General features: G+C 33.6%; 1 protein-coding gene across 1 annotated transcript in view; it reads right to left on the bottom strand.

The window, feature by feature from the left end:
- The window catches only part of ATP2C1 (ATPase secretory pathway Ca2+ transporting 1), a 124,148-nt gene that overhangs the window by 65,025 nt on the left and 32,915 nt on the right, over positions 1–26,208 (bottom strand). Inside the window, exons 3-11 of the mRNA XM_063115361.1 lie at positions 25,713–25,823; positions 24,182–24,298; positions 21,585–21,674; positions 19,528–19,563; positions 16,224–16,285; positions 15,212–15,320; positions 5,616–5,771; positions 4,776–4,844; positions 3,682–3,757 (exon numbers count right to left, since the gene is read on the bottom strand). Of these exons, the coding sequence (XP_062971431.1) occupies positions 3,682–3,757; positions 4,776–4,844; positions 5,616–5,771; positions 15,212–15,320; positions 16,224–16,285; positions 19,528–19,563; positions 21,585–21,674; positions 24,182–24,298; positions 25,713–25,823 (826 nt within the window). The remainder of the gene's footprint in view (positions 1–3,681; positions 3,758–4,775; positions 4,845–5,615; positions 5,772–15,211; positions 15,321–16,223; positions 16,286–19,527; positions 19,564–21,584; positions 21,675–24,181; positions 24,299–25,712; positions 25,824–26,208) is intronic.

Consider the following 26,208-nt stretch of genomic DNA (forward strand, 5'->3'; position numbering starts at 1 on the left):
ACAGAAACTATACTCCCTGCTTTAACTTTTTCTCTTTAAAAGATTAGGGGGGCAAAGGGTGCACCATCAGGCTTATGAGGAAAAAAAAAATACAGTATCACCAGAAATTTGATAAAATAAATCAACTTCAAGATTGTATTTAGATCAATACAGACATTTAAAACAAGTTTTTAAAAATCTTTTTGTAACTACAAAATAATGATCCAGGTAGTGATCCTCTAACATCCTATCCCAAATACTATCCTGATAAAGAAATTATGCCCAATGAATTATACAAGGGGTCAGTAAACTATAACCCGTAAGCCAGCCTCTTACCTGTTTTTGTAAATAAAGTTTGTTGGAACATAGCCAAGCCTGTTTGTTTACATATTGTCTATGGTTACTTTCGTGTTGATGGCAAAGCGAAGTAGCTCCAACAGAGAACCTATGGACCATGAAACTAAAATATTCACTTACCATCTAGTCCCTTACAAAAACAAGTTTGCAGACCCCTGATCTAAATCTTCACCCTCATCCTATTCCATATATTACCCTGAGAAGAAAAATTATGTTCAATGTATTATACTAACACAAAAACAGACAATCATAAAAAGCTGAAATATTTATCACTAAACTTGAGATGGTTTTATAATACAGTATTAATATAAACAGAAAAATCAAATTCACTATAAAATTTCTAAAAAATAAACAGCAGTAATCAAATGAAAGGAGCAAAAGAGCATACATACCAGTTAAACAAAAGCAACTAAATATCTTCCTACTTTCTATTTTATGTATATGATGAAAACAAATAGATAAATAGAATTAATATTTAAGGAATTATCTCCCTGAAACTGGATAGCAGAAATATTGCTTTAAAGCTGCATTACTGCCTTTGAAACACTACGCTAGTTAAAACAATGAAAATAACACGATGAGAGAACTACAGCAAAGAAAACACTCCAAAATAAATGCATGTGTTTAATGTATGATAAAGATGTAATTTTAACTCAATGAATAAATAATAGATTATAGAAGTAATGGGACTGAAAAAATTAATTAAATTTTGATAATTAATTAAATTAAAAGTTATAACTCTACCCTAAACCACATACTAAAATAAAATTTAAATAAAATAGCAAAATAAGGCAACAAAAATAAAAACTATAGTAAAACACTGTTTAAATAAATTTTCTTATAAACATGAAGTTGGGAAACTCACACTAAATATAACAAAACAGAAACCATAATTGCAGAGATTATCCTAAGAGGGTGCTAACAGAATCTCAAGGAAAGGGGATGTTTCAATTTCACACATCTCCCTCCTACCAAGTTCATTCTACATCCCTCAAAGGCAATTTAAAAATTGGGAGAAAAATACTTCTAACTTAAACAACAAAAGGAATGATATCCTAGCTAAATAAAGATCTGTTATCAATCTAAGACTCAAGCCATAAGAGAAGAAGAAATAAAAAATAGTTGGCAGGCCATAAAATAAAATAAAAAGGATCAACACACATAGAACAAAGTATGCAGTTTCTCTAATAATAAACTGCGAAATGAGAAAACTTTTATTCACCTGTGAAGTTAATGACAACACTCAAAAGTTGGCCAAATATTTAAAAATTACATGGATACCCTTTGACTCAATAATTTTACTTCTAAGAATTTCTCCTAAAGAATAAGAGGTTTTTACAACAACATAAATGAAGAGTTGTAGAGTAAAAACCTCAAAAAATCTAAATAAATGTTTAAAAGAGGTATGATTATTTGTATATCTATATACACAGCGATATACACACACAGTCATGTGTCACTCAACAATAAGAGATATATTCTCAGAAATGCATCACTAGGTGATTTTGTTATTGTGGGAACATGATAGGGTGTACTTACGCAAACCTAGATAGCATAGCCTACTACACACCTACACTATAGAAAGGGAATTCAAAAAGTCCATGGAAAAATAGAATTAAAAGATAAAAATAAAAACTTTATTTCTCAAGATAAGCTCCATCAAGTTCAAGATACTTTTCTAAGTGGTGGCACCAGCCTTTTAGTCTATCCCTAAAGAACTGAGAGTCCTGAGAATTTAACCAGGTCAGTGCAGTCTTTTTCACATGATCAACTTAAGAAAAATGGATGCCCATTAAAGATTTTGTAAAACTAGGAAACAAAAAAAGTCAGAAGGAGCCAAATCAGGACTGTAAGGTGGATGCCTAATGATTTCCCATTGCAACTCTTGAAAAATTGTCCTTGTTTGATGAGAAGAATGGGCAGGAGTGCTGTCACTCCTGTGAGAGAAGGACTCTCTGGTGAAGCTTTCCCCAGGCATTTTTCTGCTAAAGCTGTGACTAACTTTCTCATAACAGTCTCAAAAGAAGCAGATGTTATCATTCTTTGGCCTTCCAGAAAGACAACAAGCAAAATGCCTTGAGCATACAAAAAACTGTTGCCAGGACCTTTGCTCTTGACCAGTCTGCTTTTGCTTTGACTCGATCACTTCCACCTCTTGGTAGCCATGGCTTTGATTGTGCTTTGTCTTCAGGATTGTACCAGTGAAGCCATGTGTTATCTCCTGTTACAGTTCTTTGAAGAAATGCTTTAGGATCCTAATTCCACTTGTTTAAAATTTCCATCGAAAGCTCTGCTCTTGTCTGCAGCTGTTCTAGGCCTAACAGTTTTGGCACCCATTGAGCGGAAAGTTTACTCAACTTGAATTTTTCAGTCGGAATTGTGTTAGCTGAACCAATTGAAATGTCTATGGTGTCGGCTATTATTTCTGCTGTTAATCGTTGGTCCTCTTCAATTAGGGCATGGACAAGATTAATTGTTTCCTTGCAAACTGATGTGGATGTTCTGCCGCTGTGGGCTTCATCTTTGACATTGTCTCATCACTTCTTACAACGAGTCATCCATATATAAACTGTTGATTTCTTTGGGACAGTGTCTCCATAAACTTTTTGTAAAGCATCAGTGATTTCACCATTCTTCCACCCAAGCTTCACCATAAATTTGATATTTGTTCTTGCTTCAATGTTAGCAGAATTCATGTTGCTCTGACAGGGCTTTCTTCAAACTGACGTCTTATCCTTCTTAGTGTCTCAAACTAGATCCTGTTCACACATGTTACAATGAGTTAGCATGAGTTTATTTTGGTATAAAAAAATTTTGAAAGTTATTCATAGTTTTTTCATAATACACATTTTCCATGAACTTTCTGAAGACCCCTCTTCAAAAGTTTAGCCATTATAATTCTACAAGACCACCATCATATATGCTGTCAGTCATTAACGGAAACATTGTTATGCAGTACACGACTGTATTAACAAAATGAAATACTATACAGCCTTTCCATTTGTTTTAGGTGAGCATCTATCTAAGATATTTAGGATAGAATATGTAAAACAAAAAAAAGAAAACAGTCCATAAAACAATACTATCACATTTTTGTTGAAGACTAGAAGGACAAATACTAAAATGTTTTCAGAAATGCTCTTTGATTATAGGAATTACACACAGTTCTATTTTTTTCTCTGTAGAAAAGCAATGATTGGGGTTTAGTTTTATAATAAAAAAATAGCATTAAGCTTTTTTTTTAAAAAAAAAAAAAAAAAAAAAAGCAAATAAATAGGACTAGTATAACTCCGCCATTCACACTCAAGTAAAAATGTACTATATACATACTCACTCTTCTCTTACCTATTATACCAAAGGAGTAAAAGGAAAGCTGTTTTCCTAAGAGGTCCATGCTCTTCTGCAGAGGGGTTTTTGGTGCCTTGACAAATTGGAGAAGAGTGTCACCACAATTAGCTAAATGTATTAAGCTTCACCAGGTACCAGGTACCCTGCTAAGTGCTTGACATACCCATTCCAACTCTCCTAGAAATATTACCATCTTCACTGAGGAAAGTGACACTGTGACATTATCAATGCCCCAGGTCACACAGTAAGAAATGAAAAAAAACCCTCAATTTTAACCTGTTTATTTGAAAAGGTCCATTCTTCCTAAGCTTCCCTTTAAGAAAAAATCTGTTTTCCCTCCTACCAGCTTCTCAAGTACGACATTACCATCAACTGCTTCCTCTATTACTTTTTCCCACCCCCACTTTCTGTATCCGGAAACATGCTAGTAACCCAGGTCTTTTTGTCCTGTGGGCTCTCTAACCTGCTAACCCTCTTTTCTAGCTGACCCTTCACTGCCAAGCTTCATGGAATGGGTTTCCACACTGCATCACATACTGGAGTCTTGGCAGGTTACCTGAGAAATCCAGATGATTTTGGAGAAACATATTTGCAGAGTGCAGCTTCATTTTTATATATAAGAAACTATCTTAAAGAACGCATCTTGTAAAATCCTTAACCAAGAATATTTTCTAGGCTTTTTTTTTTTGGCAATCTCTTTCCTCCCTTACTTGGAATCATGTAAAGTTGGAAATTTTGGCAGAAGACATGTTCTGAGATACAAATATACTAATTAGTAATCCTTAAAATTAATATGATAGAAGGAATTTCAAAAAAAATAAGATCTACAAATAATTGGCTATAAACCATTTTCTACTACAAACAATAAATAAAGATCAAAATCTTTTGAAGTACTGACAATGTCAATTCAGGTTCTTCCAATTATAGGTTTTCCAATTATGTTTCTAAGCAGAGACAACTGAGTAATACTCTGAATAAAATATTGATTTCAGCATTACATAAAATAACCCATCAATATTCTCTTTTCCTATTCTTACAATGGAAAATTCCAGTTCTGAAACAAATACATCATTAACACATTATATACTCACTTCTTCTGCTTGCATCATTTTAAAAACCTCTCCAAATTCAGAATTTTCTCCTGTTCCAATGACAATACCCTAAGGCAAAAAACAGGAAAATTCATCTACATTCAGATGGAATAGCCTCTGTCAACCAAAAAAAACCAAAAACCAAAAAACCTTTTGTTCCCTTTCTTCAAAGTCTTATCTACAGAGATGTCTGACATACATATCCAAGTTTTCCTTAGCAAACTTACTTTTTCATGTTAGTATCATTAGTATTTTACCCCTTTTGATGCAAACTTTGGAAGCAAACAATTCATTAAACTTAATACTGACTCAATTGTGAGGCCCCATATTTTGCCTATATTAATTTTTCTGAAATACAAATCTTTCTTATATTCAACTGAGACATTTAATGTAGTTTCTCTTTCCCCCTCATAGGCTATTGAATGGTGGCTTTTACATTGGTGGAACACTACTATTCAGTAAATAAAATATTTGAAATCAATCACAAGGTGAACAACATGTATTAAGAATATTATAGCCAGTACCATATCCACTAAACTAGAGATTTATGTAACTTGTAATGAACACATCCATGAACTATTATTTCTATCTTTAAAAAGGAACAGGTACTGAGGACTATCCATTATCTGGTAAATGGCAGGACTGTGAATACATTATACTTCAGGGACACAGCTTCCCCCCAACCTCACAAATAGCTTGCTAAGGGTTAAGTTCAATTCTGTCTTTTCTTCGTGACATATTTTGAAAAAAAAAAATCCACATAAAATGACCAACAACAACAAAAAAATTGAGAAAATAATTTTTAAAAGGAACCGCTTTTTTAAAAACAAAAAAAATTACCTTTGCCTTGCCACATCTGACCAGTGTTCCCATGAATGCAATGTTACTTCTTGATGCGAGATCCCCATTTGCTGCACCTGGCTGAGGGGCTGTCACTTTAGAACAAGGTGTTGTCTCTCCAGTCAAGCTAGACTCATCAATGGAAAGATCCACAGCCTTGGAGGATATAAAGCATTCCATAAATTCAAGTTTGTGCCACACTTAACATCGTTTGAGATTTAACATTTCAAGAGTTCATAACCATCACTTCCTCATATACCCCCTTTCTATTGACTGGCCATATCTTATATTATATCCATTACTGTAAGACATAAGACCAGCATTAGTACAACCATATTTTAAAATAAAATGTTAACAAAATCTGAGATGTGCAAAGTAAAATAGAATGCTGTACCATGAGACTAGATTAGCCTAAAATTCAAAATACAACGAGGAAAAAGGAGACGCTAGCTGAGACTCAATCTTTATCTGGAGAAAACTCAACTTTTGTGACAAAATATTATTTCCTAATTTTGTCATACCCCTAAAGTTCTGGAAATCTGTGGCAGCTTAAAACTGACTATGACAGGGCCAGCCCGTGGCTCACTCGGCAGAGTGTGGTGCTGATAACACCAAGGCCGCGGGTTTGGATCCTATATAGGGATGGCTGGTTAGCTCACTGGCTGACCGTGGTGCTGACAACACCAAGTCAAGGGTTAAGATCCCCTTACTGGTCATCTTTTAAAAAAAAAAAAAAAACAAAACAAAAACTGACTATGACAGAGATATATAAATAAAGGGTAAAAAATTACTGAGAAATTCATCATTCTGGGTTCAATTTTCATGAAATTCTTCTTGCTATATATCACAGTATTTATTCCAAATTAAGTTAGCAAGAATCAAAAATGTACATACATATTTCTATGAAGGTATTAAATATCATAGTATCTTTCAACTTTATAACACGATTCAATTCTGAGTTCATTCCCAAGCATGCAAAAAACCATCATTTTATGTGTGGAAAACACTGCAAATGTGACCTGGCTCTGTTTCTGAAAGTATGGCCCACAGAAGAATATTTCCCAAGGATGTGAATAGGCACTGTATGTAATGTAATAGACAGGTGATTGACTGATAGATACATATATACACATGGGGGGAAGGAGCAGGGAGTAACCAGGGCCAAATAAGTTTTGGAAATAATGAGTTAAAGAGTTAAACAGCTTCCCCTACTCCAGTGCTTCTAAAACCTTCAATACACTAGTACGAATCGCCTCAACAGGAATACAGATACAGTAGGGGTTCTCAAAGTATGGTCCCAGCAGAACCAGCATCCCCTCCACCACCTCAGAACTTAGAAATGCAAATCCTCTATCCCACCTCAAACACGAGGGTGGGGAAAGGAAACCTAACAGACTGTATTTACAAGTCATCCAGGTGATTCTAATGCACACTCAAGTTTGTGAATCAATGGAATTCAGTGTTTCCCAAACTTCTTTGATCCATTTTATTCCAAAAGCTCTTACTCAAGCGTCTTTAGGACACTCTTTGGGAAAATAGGAACAAGTTCATGATTTTAGTCATTTTACAGGCTCATTCACTCACCCAACAAACATTTACTGACTACCTTAACTATATGCTAGGCACTAGGCTAGATCCTGGAAAGGAAACAAGGAAATAAACTCAGAGCTGTTAAATTACTGTTCAGTTTCACTGTCTTACAAACTGAGCTTTCATTCTCATTCAGGATTCAACTCACAGTTTATACTACGTACAAAGTACTCTAAACTTTAAATCTTTTTTTTTTTTGAGCAGGCAGCAAAAGGTAATAAATCACATTTTTTGGAGTGGGAGGAACAAATGGCAAGAAGACAAATGGCTGATTTCATTATGAGTATAAATAACTTACCTCATATAAAATGTTTATAAAAAACTGGTTCACATATCCTTCTTCCCATCTCCATCAACAAAATTGTTTTAATTTGATCAACAACGTTCATTTGTTCACTTAAGTATTTATTAGTGCTGACAATGTGCCAGACCCTGTGCTCTATCACACACAATGGGTGAATAAGAACTTAACAAATCAAAGTTCTTACCCTTGGCTATTATTCTAATATAAAAGTCTTTTTTTTGTTGTTTTTTGGTGACTGGCCAGTAGGCAGATCTGAACCCTTGACCTTACAACACTGTTACAACACCATGCTCCACCAAGGAGTTGACTGGCTAGCCCCCCAAAAAGTAATTTAAACAACAAATAAACATCAATATATAATTTAAGGCCAGGTAGGGGGAAAAAGCATAATAAAGATAGAGTGACATTTTAGTTAGGGAAAAAAAGAACATTCTCAAAAGTGGGTTAAGCCTTCTGCAGATCCCTGATAAACCTGAGGGCTCCAAGCCTGGGCCACAATCAAGGAGAAAGGACTCCAGGCAAAGGGAGCAGAAAGTACAAAGACCCTAAGAGCAGGAACACGTTTGGTATATTCGTGTGCTAAACACATAACTTTGCAAATATAATCAAGAGTTTACAACATTAGATCATGAAGTTTTAAAATATTCAATATAAAGTTAAATTATATAACTCCAAAGAGACCAAACTGTGTTAGCATTTCCCAGATGTTTAGGTACCATGGCAATGTGATACATTTTATTATCAAAAGAGGCTTAGAAAAATTATTCCTTAAAACACAGATCACCGGTCCATTAGTCTTTAAAGACTTAACATTTAATATAATCGTGTACATAAACATAAATCAGGTAAATTTGGATTTATTACCTCAACCCAACTATAGATTAAAAAGCTTCTGCCATGTTCAAAGGTGATGAAATTTTTCTTTATTAAAGAACCATATTTATTCAGATTTTCTTTCCAAATTAACCTTAGAACTGTATAACTTTTCCCACCAATACATTTATTACTAAGGTTAATAAAACTCGTAAGATAGGCCTTTCTTCAAAGATGATGCTACAACAATCAGCTGACATTTCATTGATCACTATCTGCTAGGCACTATGTTACACATCTATGATAAATTGTCACATTTAAATCTAAAAACTCCTATGAGGCAAGTACTACTATTATTATCATCCCTGTTTTACACACACTCTGAAAGGTTAGGTAACTCACCCAACCTCATACAGACAGAAAGTTATGGAGACAAAAATCACAATGTTGACAAATGTTAAAACTCCAGATTCCTCTTATTTAGAGAATCAATCTGCAACTTATTTTTCCTCCCCACTTTCGTAACTATCTGTATAGTTAACTCATTAAGCAAAGATATGTAGGAACTTATGTGGTTTTTTTTTTTTTAACTTACAAAAGTGAAATATATAAGGTTCTTTTTTATTTTGCAAACTCTTCTTTATTGCTTCTTACAACAATCAAGCTGCATGTAATTTTCTGAGATCTTAATTAGAAAAGAAACCTACTAATACTCAAAAGCAAATAAACACTTGTATAAATCCACAGAATTATTTCTCTGAGAGGTAAAATTCATGTTTCCCCTTTGAAAACTTTTTACTTTAAATGTAAATCAAACATGGATAAATATTAACATGAGTTGACTCTATAGGGAGAAGGAATAAAAGAATAATTTGACATTTTTAAAAAGAGAAGAAAAGCATGGCTTTATTGGCTTATCAGTGGCCTAGTTCTTCAGTTTCAGCCTGAGCAGAACAATAGCCATTTAAGAGAAGTATTTTTGGTTAAATAAAGTTTTTCTATAGAAAAGATGGCATGTCATTTTTAGCACAACAGCAATCAGCTTTGTCTAGTGGAAGACAAAGAGGCTTAAGAACCTTATTTTTTTTTTCTATATGATTGTAAATTAGTAACTAAACTAAAATTATCAACCAGTATATTTTCTAACTTACAAGTTATTTTTTCACATTATTTTTTCTTAACGGTGACTGCAAGAGTTTTCACAGGAAACAGTTTTGAGGAATTTAGAGAGAGGAGCTCATTTCTAAAAAGGGCGGCATTTAGTATATTAGGCAAGCATATTATAGTTTTAAAAAGCATTATTTTAATTCATCTGAGAAGGAAGATATTCGATCATTTATCCATTGCATTCATGAGACAGCTTTTAATTCTATTTTTCGATAGAGTTTTTAAAGTCCCCTCATATCCATACAATGGAAAATTATTTGGCAATACAAAGCAATGAGGTATGTGAATGAAGTACCTGAAAATATTATGTTTTCTTTTTTTTTCTTTTTTTTTTTTTGTGACCGGCACTCAGCCAGTGAGTGCACCAGTCATTCTTATATAGGATCCGAACCCGCGGCGGGAGCGTGCCGCGCTCCCAGCGCAGCACTCTACCAAGTGCGCCACGGGCTCGGCCCTGAAAACATTATGTTAAGTGAAAGAAGACAGACAAAAAGACCACAAATTGTTTGATTCCACTTACATCAAATCTCTAGAATAGGCAAATGTATTTTAGTGGCAAGCAGCTTTGTGGCTGCTAAAGTTGGGGAGAATACAAAGTAAATGCTAAAAAATTAAGTGTTTTCTTTGAGGAGTGATGAAAACATTCTACAATAAGATTATGGTGATGAGTGTATAACTTAGAATATATTGAAAACCATTTAAAGGTATACTTTAAATGTGTGAACTGGGGCTAGCCAGTTAGCTGAGTTGGTTAGAGCTAAGTGTTATAAAACCAAGGTCAAGGGTGTGGATCGCTACCAATCAATCAGTCGTGTGAACTGCATGATACTGAATTAATCTTAATAAAGATGTTTTCAAAAAAATCTTTTTAAAATTATGTTGGATGGACCTACACTTTTGGCATGACCTAATACCTGATTAGGTATGCAGAATCGCAGGTCCCATCCTAGATCTGCCAAAACAGTAGGTAGATGATTCTTATGTACATTAAAAGTTGGGATGAATTACTCTCGGGCAATTCTATGTCACTCTGAGAAAACTGAAGTTTGAAAACAATTAAGTGGTTTGCCTAAGTTCACATGGTCAATTCATTTCATGAACACGCACATTTTATTCTCTGAATCATAGTTGTTTGCAAGTTGGTGTCTCCCAGTGGAAAGGACACAAACTGTATCTTTTTCTCTTCTTAGCCCTGAAACCTGGTATAGTGTTCTGTACATGGTACTCAAATACTCACTGAATGGCTAAAATGTCTTAATAACGTAGACTGATTTCCTAAAAAAGAGATTATATTTTGCCTAAATTAGCTTAATTACAACATAAGTAAATTTAAAATATCACTGCATGCTTATATTCCATTGAATATTTGAAGATTCTTTTTTGAAAAAACATAGCAAATTGAATCAGAATTGCAACCTGGGTTTTGCCAAAATATGAAGTTTTTCACTGAGTAAAAGGAACGTGTATTTTATAACTCAGAAAATCAGAATGCTATGACACAGAAAGACAGCTCCACTAATGGATTTACCCAACACAGAGGAATCCCCTTGCTAGTGTTTCTTAACAAAAGACTGTACAAGAACGTGAGCCTCACGGATAGGGACATAATGACTGAGTGGGATTTCAGTCAATGAGACTATCACTGAGTCCTTCAGATGGTAAACAGCCAAAGTAAATCTGTGCTTCTTCAATCACACCCACTATTTTTGGTTTTCACTTCCCCTTGGAACTAGGTAACAGGAAGAAACACCAAAAACAACTCACTGAGCCAAACTACCATCCGCTAACAAAGCGCCTGGACTCACAAGGTTAAAAAATGGCTCACAATAAAATACCAACTGACTTATTCTTGAGTCTAGAGTTCTGAGCTTGGCCCCTCTAGACTGTGACTCCTAAACAGCTCAACTTTCTGCTCAGATTAAAATGGTCTGATAATCTAGTATTATAAAATGACTTAATCTTTGTTCTTAGCCCAAGCGATAGTTGTCTAAAAGAAGTATGATACATTTAGAAAATCATCAGATTAGTCATTCCAAAAATAAAAAAGAAAATCATCAGATTAAAAATTGGGTTAAAAAAAAGAAAGAAAAAGAAGGCACTTGCCCCCAGTGTCTAGATTTGAAGACAATTCCACAGAATGACGCAGGCCAGCTCTAAGCACACAAACCACAACGGAAAGTGTCGATGGACTTATTGAGAGCTCCAAGTAAAAGAAAGTCTGGCTATCATTTCACGCAATGTATTGGGCTTAGTTAGAAAGTGATAGCTAAGAGAGGTAAAAAATATTTTCAACAGATCAAAAAACCCCTTTTACTCCGACTCTTACACAGTTTTCTCTTACAAAGAATTCTTTGTTCAAATGTTTATACAGACTTTACCTGTAACAATATAAATAATATGCTATGTTTTCACAAAGGCAAAATATACTGTTATGCAAGACTGCTTCCTCTAAAGTTACTGTCTGACCAATCCAATGGCTATCACCAACTAATTATCCAATGGTGCCTCTACTCAAATACTGTTAAAAGTTAAAATAAAAACTCTCAGGAAAACAAAACGAAAAAAACATTCACGAAGCTCAATTCCTCCAAGTTTTACTCTTCCAGCTCCACCAGTGTCTCTCAGGCAACTGAGCTGAAAAGGCTACTATCACCAACACATACCCTCCATATCCACAGATTCCACATCTGCAGATTCAACCTACCACAGATGGAAAATATCAGGGGAAAAAACACAATAAAACATAACAATAACAATAAAAATAACCCAAATTTTAAAAATACAACATAATAATAATTTACATAGCATTTACATTCTATTAGAAATATAAGTAATCTAAATATGATGATTTAAAGTATACAGGAGGATGTGCACAGTTATGTGCAAACACTATGCCATTTTATATAAGGGATTTGAGTATCCATGGATGTTGGTATCTGCAGAAGATCTTAGAATCAAATCCCCTGCAAATTCCGAGGGATGACCTACTATACTGGCTCACTCAGTAGCGTATGGAACACTAACTCAGGCAAGAAAAACTACATACAATTCCTTAAGTTAACGATATTTACCTTTAAAAAGTGTTCACAAAATGGCAGTCTCAGCCTGTTATGGTCTGAATTACTGTGCCCCACAAAATTCATACGTTGAAGCTCTAATCACAAATGTAATGGTATTTAGATGGGGCCTTGGAAGGTAATTAGAGATAGATGAGGTCATGAGGCTGAGATCCTTATTCCTTATGATGGCCCCCTGCAAGCTAGGAAGAGCACCCTCACCAGAAACTGAATCTTGCCAGACCTTGATCTTGGACTTCCAGTTTCCAGAACTATGAGAAATAAATGTCTGTTGCTAAAGAAACCAATTCTATGGTATTTTTTATGGCAGCCCAAAGCTAGGACACAGCCCATGAAGAGATGATGATACCAGATAAAAGTTGTACAGCAGTCAGGCCACAGAACATGTTGACGAGAAGTTGCTGAGAACCCAGGCAAGTTTACAGCCAAAATCTGCAAGCTCTGAAATTTATAACAGGAACCAGAGAGTTGTGGAAACCTTGGCCTTGGGCCCAGACCACAAGAAAAGAACTATACTCTACATAAGTCCAGGAGCTTGCTTTCTCTAAACTGAAACCCATGTGCTTTGTCTGTGAGAAACTGATAATATCCTAAGGCTGACTGAGGAGTTTTCTGGTTCCTCTAAACTATAATGAAGAGTTTATCTCATGCAACAATACCAAGTGACCAGCTAGCCACACATAATCATTCAGAGATCACCACATCCAAACTTAGCAAACAAAATCTAATAATCCAATTTAATTCCAAAAAGCTAGCAGCTTCTATGTTCAGAAGAGAAATCTACTTATCAGCCTTATTATATCTTAAATCAGTACACTTAAGTCTTTTAGAGGATGAAAGACTCAAATCTTTTAGGGAAGTTATTTCAATCTATTGTCAAATTAGTTATAAAAGCCTGTTTAGGGTACCACATAGTAGGCAAAACAAGTAGAGCAGAATTAAGGTAGAGGGAATCAAAAATGTTTAACTATACATGTGAAAGCAGATAAACTAGAACAAAATCAACCTAGCTACAGCACTGCAGAATAAAACATGAGCCGATGAAATATCTGAAAATTAACAAGTAGGGAAAAAAGAGTAACAACTAATAAATTGCTCCACAAGGCATATGCTTATGATTTTTACAGCATCAAACTTTATAAGGTAAAATTCCTTCTTACTGAACTCATGGTAAGTCTTCAATATATACAAGTTTCTTCAAAAAGTTCATGGAAAGATTCATATTATTGTTTAATTCCCTTTCTCTACAAACTTGTTGAGGTACCCTCATATTTGCTGAGGTGATAAAATACATACTAATCCATACACTGACAGGTTTTATTCCTGTTTGCACATGAACTTTGATATAATTGATCAAATCAATTAACCCTTATTTAAATGAAAACCGTAAAATACTTTACTAAGCCAAATTGCGTTCTGAAGTTTCTTATCATTATACTACTCAAATTGTTCAAACACTGGGAAATACCACCTGCGGATTACCCCACCAAGGAGGTCTCCTTCTGAAAAGGAAGAGAAGCACTCCAGAATAAAAGATGGCATAAATTCCATGATTTCAAATTAGGATTCTTTGGGGAAGAGGGAAGATAATTTATGCCAAGTGACATGACTACCTATGAAAAAGAATAATATTTAGTTTACTGTCATAAAGTAAATATTAGAGACAGAAGAAAAGGAAGAGTAAAAAAGAAATATAAAGACTTGCAAAGGGGAAAAAAGTAATAAAATAAAATTAATAATGTTCCCAACACTTGCTATATTATCAATTATTCCCTTTTATCCAATTAAGACAATCTGATATCTTTCTAAGTATAAATTTCAAGTTTTTGAAAAAAGACCTTTACTTAAAGATTAAGTGAAGTTTGTTCTTATTATAGTTTGAAAGATTCTTCAGGCTTTCAATAGCCTCTAAATGATAACACTCATATTTAGGGGCACACTGTATTTAAAGACTGACAGCTCTGTATATGTTAACAAACAGCTTGTTAATTCCAATAGTAGATGAGACTGACATGCTAATGGACTATGAGAGCCTCTCAAACTAGGTGCTTACCTCCATTCTCCAGCCCTTCAATCTATTCTACACACTGTGGCCAAATAAAGGGTAATATCATTTGCCAGCTGTGCATGACCCTCAAGAGCTAATTCCTAACCAATAAAATCTGAAGTGGAGCTTAGTATCCAAGGTCCTCCTAAATCTAATTCCATCCTACCGTTTTTACCCTTAACATACTCTAGTCCCCATATTATAAAGTGGGACACTCACAGTCATTTGAATACTTCATTGTTTCTTCATTGTCTTCCCCATCTCTGTCCAGTACTATTCTTCAATTTATCACTGATAAAGTCATGTTTCTGAGGCATTCTCTGATCTCACCTTAATCGAAGTAAACTCTCTCTTCTCAAAATTTCCATACCCTATTCTTTGAAGTTTTCTTACTCAATTACTGAGCTTTACAGATATCACAAAAGACTTTACAGGAGAGATATATTTTAAGGAAAAAAATGTTTACACATGTTACTTTTTAAATTGGACAGCCAAATGTTTCAAATCAACTATGTGTTAATCCTTAAAACTGCTAATGTTTATCCTTTAATTTACATCCAAATATTTTCATTTCTCACAAGCAGATCCCCAAACTTACTTCAAACAAGCGTAAGTCAGCAGGAACTCTGTCCCCAACAGAAAGACAAACCGTATCACCTGGAACCAAGTCTCGGGCAAGTGTATGCTCCAATTTTCCTTCGCGCACACTGTAACATTAAACAGAAACAACCATGGTTAAAAGACAAAAACCATGCCACTTATCCAAAAAAATTATTTCTGGTAGATTTGCCTAAGGGAAGATGTATTCTATTACAGGTTGAGCATCTCTATCCAAAAATCCAAAATCCAAAATGCTCCAAAATCCGAAACTTTTTGAGTGTCAAAGGAAACGCTCACTGGAGAATTTTGGATTTTGGATTTTTGGATTAGGGATGCTGAACTGCTATGTACTCCGCAATTATTCCGTACTCCACAAATATTCCAAACTCCGAAAAAAAATCCAAACTCCAAAACACTTTTGGTTCCAAGCATTTTGGAAAAGGAATACTCAACCTCTACAAGTATTGCCAATTCCAAGGAGATAAGTTAATTCCAAGAAGAACCAAAAAAGACCATTTCTGTGCTCTTGTTAATTAGGATGCTCAGATCACAGAAAATCATCAGAAAAACTGATCTGTTCAAAAGTAAAATGTGAAAACTGAAGCAATCTTCTAAATAATCTGAATCTGATGGTGCATCACTATATCAAGTATTGGCATATACTCACACACTAAAAAAAATCTGTTTAATAAATCCATGTCTCAAGAATCTCAAAATTAGAACTTTCAAGTTGTTTGGGGTTTTTTTGCAGGCCAATTCAGGGATCAAACTCTGGACCTTGGTGTTATCAGCACCCTGCTCTAACCGACTGAGCTTATCAGCCAGCTAGAACTTTATAGATTTAACAGTGCAATTTTTGCTACATTGATCAGACCAGGAATTTTTTAAGTCATATTAATAGTTTCTTCCTTCTGTTTAGACAAAGCTAGGGCCACAATGTATACTATACTAACCACACTCAACTTCTATTTTAAAGGTGTAGAAATCCATATCAGAAAAAAGGATCATACCAATGGCATTCTGGTGGCACAAGTTTACTCAATTCCTCAAGAGATTTTTCTGAACGATATTCCTATTCCAAAAAAAAGAACTTAATATTAACAAAAAACATTTATTATGTATGTTCCTACTAACATGTTCCACTTAGACTTAAATATTAATCATTATTTTAAAATTTTCCCCAATTCTTATATTTTCCTTTACTTGTGCTTATATTCCTACCCATAAAAACTTGTCTCTTATTAAAAAATGTTAAATTATAGTGATTACACAATTTTGATAAATATCCAATTTTACATTTTAATACTCAATGTTGCAAACAAGTTACTTTAGAAGTAAATGAAAACTGATTAGTGTGTCCAAAGAGTATATAATTCTGAGTCATCAAAAGTTAAGACCATTAGCCTTATAATTAAGATAATTTTACATTTAGTGTTTAATGACCAAAGAAGTCAAAGACAATTAACTGTCTTTGAGGATTTAAATCCATGCTAACTGCAATGGTTTACAGAATAAGTTTGCTCAGAAAAAACATAGTATAAAGAGTAAGATTTGACACACCCTACACTGATAGACATCAACCTGAAAAAGGGAAAATTCTCAGGAGCCCTACATCTACAATGTTCCATCCTTCTTCTACCCATATAGCCAATAGCTTAGGATCAGAGATATCCTTCACCTCATTACACTATTTAGTCCACGTTTCCATGAGCAGTCTTGCTTCATGTAACATCACTGCTATTTTTGTCTCATGTCTGCACTAAGCAAACCAATACTTTGACCTAAGGTTAAAAGGGAGAGGGGAAATTAGTGGGGTGAAAGGTGGACTGTTTTGAAATGACTGCAGTGCTAGTACTAGTCAAAATTTCACACCTAATTGGCCACAATAATCAACCACATTGTATATTGACAAAATAAAATTAAATTAAAAAAAAAAATTCACACCTATCACAAACTTCAAATAGAAAATGCAAAGCTGTATGACAATAACTTAGAACTAAATCAATCTCTACTTAGGTAAGAGGGACACGTGTAAGAAAGGAAAATCTACAAACATAAAAATTACAAGACACCACCCCCAACCAAACACACCAAGAACATTAATATGAAAGTTTTACCCAAAAATCCATAAAAGCCTAGAAAATATTTACCAAACCTAGATACTAGTAATAAATGACAATATAGAAGCTGTCCAATCTTTACCTACCTCCTCTGGTTTCCTAGCCTCTATTCCCTACAACTAAAAAAATTCCTCTATATCAAAATGACCAAAAACCTGATGGCCATCTTGAATGCCTAAACATTTTTTCAAATTTATTGTAAGATGGTATCATTATATGACTATATAAAACAATTAGCTATGTTTGTGGCTGGGAAAAATAATGGTGTGGGGCATGGGGATAAGAAAGAGATATGGGAAAAAAGGTAGATGTAAATATAAAAAATAAAATAAAATACTCTTCTCCTAAAACATAGGTAAAAAACAAACACTAAATAATGATAAAGCATTAAGAAGTTCTGATACATTTTCAATAAAGAGTTTCTTGACAAAGCATTATGATATGTTCAACTGACAATAAATAGGATTTTTTTAAAGAGGATTTTTAATTGCTGTTTACAGAATATTGGTTGGTTTTACAGGCACATTTAGGAAAAGAAGTCACATCTGTGCAAGAAACCAGACCTACCAATTTAAAACTAGGCTTTTCATAATGTTTTAATCCTTTTCTAAGTTTCTCATCAAATGAACCTATCATAAAGATACTTAGCAGTTGGGATGAGCCATTGCATCTAAAGTGTATAACACACTATGTCTGTGTAAAATTCCACACTGACTTACGTTAAAATCACAATTCTGTGGGGGTTTTTTTGAGGATAAGGCTTTCTACGTAGCAAAGATAACAAACTACTAAGGTCTCCCATATGCAGTGAAAATATTTGTAGAAAACCTTCTGAGGAAGGGCACTCCATACACATGACACATTATTAAAAATGTAAGAAGGTTCCAGTTACTGGTCCAGAGGATCATACTACCCACAATAGCTAGCTGCCTAAAACAATGCCCAGCCTGGAATAAACTATGCTAGACTAACAGCTCTACCTACCCAAGGGCAACATTTGTCTGTTCTAAACGCAAGAAGACTCCCCCCAGGGGAAACAGGAAGCCTTATGGCCTACTAACGGAGCACACAATCTTGATGCAAATAATGTGATTCCAACTGGCTTTCTACACTTTTTACTAAAAAACTAATAAATTACTAAGTTAGAGATACCATAATAGGCCAGAATAGAGACAGTAAATACTCATGGAATAAATCATAGATGTAAGAATAACCACAATAACTCAAAATATAGTCTTAAGATTCACAAGAGCATGAACTTCAGGAGTATACAACAGTATTACATTTTTCCCTAAACTAGAATAATCCTTCTAGTCTCATTAACAATGTTTTAGCTAAAAATGAGTCCTGCTGATATTCTGAAACACTATTCTAAAATCTTATAGAAGTTTCAGATATTTAAATAAACATAAAACCAAGCCTACATTTTTATTTATGCCTGCACCTGTTAATAGAAATCCTGATATTATCTCCCCATTATTCATAATAATTACTAAAAAGGACTCCTTTGCATATGTTTATTTACTCTTTCAATAGTTATGCCAAATAGGAAGTTTGATCCAGATCAGAACATCCCTTCTGTGAAGAAATGAGGAATTTTTTTAAAAGGGGGAGGAGGAGATTACCAACAGTGATTAAAAGGATTTTAATTCCCCAAAAAAGACTCAAATGAAGTAAGGTTAAGTAATAAATTCAGTAGACAAGTACACCATTCTACTAAGGGAATCAGTCACAGAGATCTATGGTTTTCTTCAAACGCTACTTCATAAATTGACTTTTTAATTCTCTGCTCTTTTTTTGTTTCATCCAGAATTACCTGTAATAGGTATTAAAACATAATAGTGCTATAAAACTATAAAACCTGGCCCAATTTTTTAATTGGAAAAATAAAAAAAACTTATTCCTGGATTTTATTTCTATTACTATTCTTTTTGTTTCCATCTGCTTCAGTTATTTTTAACACTATCAAATAAAATACTAGATTTTCATCATCTCACTACCTAAATCAAAGCAGTTCCTTAGTCCCACAAACTTCCCCGAGAGTTGTCTGAATCTAAAATTATTTCAGAAACAAAGAAAAAATTGTTTTGATGGTCATTACCACCCACCAATAACTACGGATTCTGCCATAAGCCACTTTAATTTTTTTAAGCAAGTAACTAACATTTTTACATTGGCAAAATAGACTACATACCTGAACAAAGGCAACTGTAACAACGATAAGTATTGCCTAAACAAAACAAAGAAACAGCCTTTTAATCAGACATTAACTTGAGAAATAACCATTAACTTTATTTTATTTTTCTGACCATCTACTATCACAAGATAACAGATTTTAAATATTGAGATCAGCTGGTGAAGAAATCACAACAACTTTGCCTTGGGGCCTGTGGGGAAAGAAACTGGCAGTTTACAGTGGCTTTCCATTTGTTCCCAGGACAGCTTCTCAACTTTTTGATCTCAGGACCCCTTTGTGCTTTCACAAATTGAGGACCAGCTTTCATTTATATGGGTTTTATCTACTGATATTCACCATATAAATTTTTCAATTACTCGATTTTAATGTCTACTTATTAACTCATCTAAAAAAATAAATAACAATCCATTACTTTTTAACACAAATAACTTTATGAATATATTTTCCAAAAAAAAAAAAATTGTGAGAAAAGTGGCAGTGTTCCAAATTTTTTTATCTTTAATGTCTAACTTAATAAAAAGGTGGTATTCGATCTACTACAATATGTGTTCAGGCTGAAGTATTTGAATAAAATCCAGCCTCATACAGATAAACAATTGGAAAAGGAAGAAGAATTTTAACAGCTCTTTCAGATGATTGTGGATATTCTTCTTAGCTATTACACCAAAACTTAAAAATAATTTGCAACAAAGAAACTAAAACAATATCAATAAACTTTTCATAATGTTATATTAGAATCCACTGATCTATCTTGCACTCTGACTGAATCTTTTACCACTGAAGATTTAGTGGCATTATGCACTGGTCATTTGAAAAATAATGGTTCACCTGGTTATTCAAATCTTCCAAATGTTGACACATTTCTTAACAGTTTTCAAGAACACACTTGAAATCACTATTGATCTTACTAGAATAAAATCTTAAATATTAGGAAGCTATCTAGCTCATGGTAGTACATAAAAACCCAGTAAGTGCATAAGAACACTAATTATTGCTTGAAAACCTGAATTTTATCATTAGCAACAAAATCTGTCAGCTGTTTTCCTTGGTGTGGATAGGCTCATTTAACTCACTTTCCAAAAAATGTCTGGCTAGTTACCTAAGTCTTAATAACCATAGTTTGTCTATCATTCTTCCAAGTAAAATGAGCTAGTTCACCTCACAACAAATGCCATTCCTTGAAACATCTGTCACACTTCAATATACAAAAGAGTTTTACACATACTTCCCATTTCATTACACAGATTATTAAAAATGTACATCCTCAAGAGTCTAGATTTAATGAAATTTATTTTTACTGCTTTATCAAAAACATTCTTAAGAGAATCAGTGAAATGAAGAATGACTACTACTATAGTTTGACCCCACTACTTTGATTTGTGCTAAGGCTCTAACAGTTTTACCATTATTGCTTTTGTGACACTGATGCAAAAGTCTATAGTAAAAAGACAAATAATGTTTTAGTATTATTAAAATAATTTTGACCTCTCAAATCCCCTGAATTGGTCTCAGGGACTCCTGGGAGTCCACAAGCAACAATTCAAGAACTTCAGCTCTAAATTAATATCTACTATGTTCTGAAGCCTAACACATTTGTTTTAATGAATGCTTTATAAATTTTTATACAAGGAAACAGGGCAAGAAAAAAAAAAGATGAGAAAACTATTCAAAGAAAGTTAGAACAACCTATCTGGAAAGAATAAAATCATACACTGTAAATATACTGTGTACCTAAAGAATACTTTTAATTTCACCTATGTCAGGCTTTAATATACAAGTAGTCAAAACATATTCTCAACCGGAAAGTAAAAGAAATTTAAAACTTAATTGGAAAATTATTATGAATATTTCATATCTGTGAAATATCAGATTGTTAAATAATTTTCAATTGTGCCAATCACTGACCTTTGAATATTACTCAAGATTACTGCAACTAAAAGCAGAATTTAGATATGAACAAAAAAAATGAAGCATTTCTCAATTCATTTTCCAAAATAAAAACCAATCCCAACTTATACAATTAATCAACAGATTAAAAATATATTTTTTCTTACCACAGTGATACTGACAGCATCATCAAACTGATGCATTAAAACACTGATGACTGCAGAAGCCAGAAGCAGCATAATAAGGGGATTTTTAAACTGAAAGTAAAAACAAACAGCAATTTAACACTGTTTTGTATGAGTGACTGATCTGTTCTATCTCAGCAAATGCTTTAAAAAAAAGTAAAGGAATGATTAGAAAATTATAAGAGTCTACATTTGGTTTATTTTACACATTTCTTCAATTAACTAAAAAAAGTGTTTATACTTAGCTACATTTAAAAGCTTCATAACAGCTCCTTTTCAGAAAAAAATAGTAAATATCAATACTTAAAACTAAGAAATTTCAAATTCCTTATAGTATATACATGTATTTCTAGTATATTAATTCAATAAACATGAGCGTTCTGAGTTTCTACTAAGGCTAGAAAAAGAAATAATTTTAAGCTAAAGATTTAGGTTAAGCACTGGGTAGAACGCCTAAATTATGAGATACAAACATTCTTCAAGTAAGTAAATTGTTAGATTACAATTCTGTGATTGACCCACACACCATAGGAATAACCTCAAAAGACAGCTAGGAACATACAGTAAGGTCCTCTTTACAGAAGAAATTGAAGGCTCAAGGCTGGTTTTCCTGGTATCTATCTAGCAGAGGAAATAGTATCTAAAGAAACAGGACCACAGCACCAACCCAATCAGGCAGCAGTTAAGTGACTAGGCACCAGAGCCACCCCAAATTCTAGCTGTACATCCTACTGCATAAAGCTTTGATGCCAGAATTTCTTTCTCTGCTTAAGTGGTATATCACTGTCAAAGTTGCAAAGTAACTGGGCTACAAAGAATCCATCCTAGCTGGTGGCCCCAGCGCTAGATACCATAGCAAGGCGATTACACACCACCATCTCTCATTGACCCCCATTTTCAGGCTCCATTCCCTGGAACGATGGCTCCAATCTTGCTTCAGAGTCACGTGAGAAACTTTTAACAAATACCAATGCCCAGGTTCACACCAAACCAATTAAATTAGAACTTTGGGTATAGGGCCCAGGCTGCAGCATTTTTTAGGCACTCCCCAATTCTAATAAGTAAAGGACTGAAAAAAATCCACTGTTATAGCAAAATAAAACTACAACTGCAATATGGCTCAGGACTGACAAACCATAATCTGACTGAGTCAGACTACCTAGGTTTGAATTCAGCTCCTGTCACTTGTGTGTCACCTTAATCTTTTTTAGCCAAAGTTTGTCTGGTAAAATGGAACCTTATACCAAGGAATTATGGTAAGGATTAACTAAGAATGTATATTAAAGCACTGTGTAAACCATAAATCCTCTTCAAATGTTAGCTGTTAACATCACACTTTGAGGGCAAGGCCCATGGGTCTTTTTTTATTTTCCTGTAAAAAAGATGTGCCATAGTACTAAGCACACCACTTGATAGATGGCAGGCACCAGAGAGATGTTTGCAGAACAACAAATTCAGTGTTCTCTGTACAGGAGCAGAGTCGCACAGTGCTTTATGATTAACAATATTTACTTTAATTGTTGCTTGTGCTTAACTACATTACAGGCATTGTTCAATTTAATTCTCACAGAAATCCCAAGAGACAGGTATTTAGCTTTGATAATAGGATCAATAAAGTAAAACAGACTGATCAGCCAAATCATTAAAATTTATAAATCTAGAGTAAACTATCTCAATACTTGCTGATGTTTCAAGTAATGTGGAAATGTGATAAATGTGAGGATACAAATATTCATATAAAAAAATTCCATAAAAACAAGACAGGTACATACAAGATCCTTTTAACCTTTAAAATTTCAGTTTTGTTACTTTAGACGAACATTTGCAAAGATTGGTAAGTGCAGGTTCATTAGCAGGCAAGGCCCTTTAAACTAAAACCTTTTTTAAAAAAAGAACCCGTAGGTTAGAAAGCACAGAAATTTTCTTTACTAAAAAGAAATTTTTAGCAAAAAATATTTATTAGCAAACCAACACTACTAGTTGAAACTGGCCACAGGATCCTGTAAACTTTTACACTAACATAACTATTATCAAGATAAGAAAAAAATTCTACAATAAGTCTTTCCTAAAAGATTAGGATAATGATAAAATATAAACAGCTATCATCTATTGAGAGCTTACTATCTCCTAAGGTTATTACCATCATTTTATAGATAGGGCTTATGGGATAATAAAGATTATACAGCTGGTAATAAATGAAGGTATAATTTGTACCCAGGCAGTCTAGATTTAAATTAGCTAACTTACATTTACTAATTTTCTAAGGTGGCATGATTACCCGAAAAAATATTAGCATTCCTATAATTGCAAAAGTGTAAGTTCATTATCTGCAAAGAAAACTACTTTCATTAGTATCACCTTCATGTGATATATCCATACAGAAAATGCTGCTCCTTAAGATTTACAAACTAAAAATTATAGGAATTCCAACCTAACAGTAAACCCTAGCAAATGGAAATTTTTAGGTAAAAACCATTTTAAAAATTATTTCCTTTCTCTATAAATTATCTCACAGTAAACAACTAAATAACAGAAGCCCATGTGAATTACACAGCAGAGGAGGAATAAAAGTATCTCACCTGAGATATATACTTCTTCCATAGTGGCTCATCTTCACTGATATCAAACTCATTCCAGCCATGGAAAGCTCGCCTGTGACTAACTTCACATTTGTTTAGACCATTCTGAAGATCAGCCTATAAAGAGTTTACATATAAAACTTCTGAAAATGTTAGCACAGAACAAAATAGAAACACAAAAGAGTACATACTGTATGATTACATTTGTAGTAACTTCTACAACAGTCAAAACTAGTCCATGGTGACAGAAAACTTATCAGTAACCACTGGGACCAGCAGTTGATATGCTGAGAAGAATTAACTGCAAAGGGACATGGGGGAGCTTTTCTGGTGATAAAAATGCTCTATATCTTAATTGCCACAGTGGTTACATTTGTCAAAATGTATACCATACACTTAAAATAAGTGTATTGTATTTCATGTAAATTATAACTCAAAATAAAAAATTTAGGTTTTCCTATGGGGAAAAAGGAATAACAGAAACCAGCAATAAGTCTCACAGAAAGCAAAACGTACATTTTCATTAGCTTTTTTCCTTTTCATTGTTGTTTAATTGTTTTCTAAAATTAGTTTCTTTTCAAGAACATAACGCCTTTCTTGTTCTCTAAGCCTATCAAAATCCTAAGGTTGGTATTACTTTTTGCTCTTGGATTGTGTAATTATTCAGGTCAAAATTTTTTGCTTCTTAAATTACTCAAAGTAATAAGTTTGAACTTGTTCTTTGGACATTTTATATTCTATGAACACCACCTACATTCTTCAGTTTCTCTCTTGGTTTATTACTGTAACTAGCATCAACAAATGAAATTATCTGCATCTCCAAACTAACTAGTTGCCCTGGTCAAAAGCTTTATAACAGAGTTTGATAACTGAACCTTTCGAAACTTAAACATATTAAAAATAAATGATTTTAAAACAGAATACAATTTTTAAAAACCCTCAAAAATGAATACCAATGTTTTTAATTGCATCATTAAAATATGACTGTCTGAAGGAAATATAAAAAAAATTTTCTTCATGTTTTAATAGATCGTGCTTTTTAAAACTATGAAGAGATTAAATTACAAAAGCAATTAAAATTTATTTGAAGTTCTGAACTTGTATTTAGCTTTTACTTTACCTTAGAAAACCCTTATAAAAAAAGATAAACTCTTAATGCTACTTATGTTAATAATTAAATCGATTATTTTCCTAATCCAACTAATCCTTACACAGCATTAATAGTTCCTGGCAATGCTAATGATATAGAACTGCACAGTCCAATCAGGGAGTCACTAGCCACATGCAGATATTTAAATAAACTGAAATTAAATTCAGTTCCTACATCACACTAGCCACATTTAAAGTCACACAGTCAGGTTTAACTTAGGTTAAACCACATTTCAAGCTCAATAGTCATGTTTAACTTCTGATTATGTTGGACAACAGAGAACAGAGTATTCCTATCACTGAAAAAAATCCTATTAGACAGCACTGGTTTATAGAGTCTAAGTGACTGATTTTACTCCCTTCCTCCCCACTAACCACTTACTTGGAGAATGCTTGCAACTTCACTGACTGGTAATTCACTTGCTTTTTTTGATGTCAATACAGGAATCATTGTCTCATTTTCACCATTAGGTATTTTTTGAAAACGTGCAACCTAGGAAATAAAACCAAGGGATATTACTTACATATATGAAACAACTCTAAGGCAGTCTAGAATAATGTATAAAAATCCAAACACTCACAGCAACTTACTTTCCAGAGTTAGAAAAATATTTTCAGACTAATGATGAGTATTTAGTCCTAGTAAGACAATTTTATACTAACCACATGCTATTTTCCCAGAAAGAACATTTCAAAAATGAGGCCACCAGTGCCAGCTAGAATACAAAATGTTTACATCAAATAAAAAGGATGCTATTTCTCCACCAACATAAGAGTAAAAAAGTAAAACAGATGTCCTCTAGCAGATCCTGACGATTACACATAATCATAATCCTCTAAACTGATTATGTTTAACACAAGGGACAAGAAACAGCTAA

The sequence above is a fragment of the Cynocephalus volans genome, chromosome 11 (assembly GCF_027409185.1).
Source record: "Cynocephalus volans isolate mCynVol1 chromosome 11, mCynVol1.pri, whole genome shotgun sequence".
Lineage (NCBI taxonomy): Eukaryota > Metazoa > Chordata > Mammalia > Dermoptera > Cynocephalidae > Cynocephalus > Cynocephalus volans.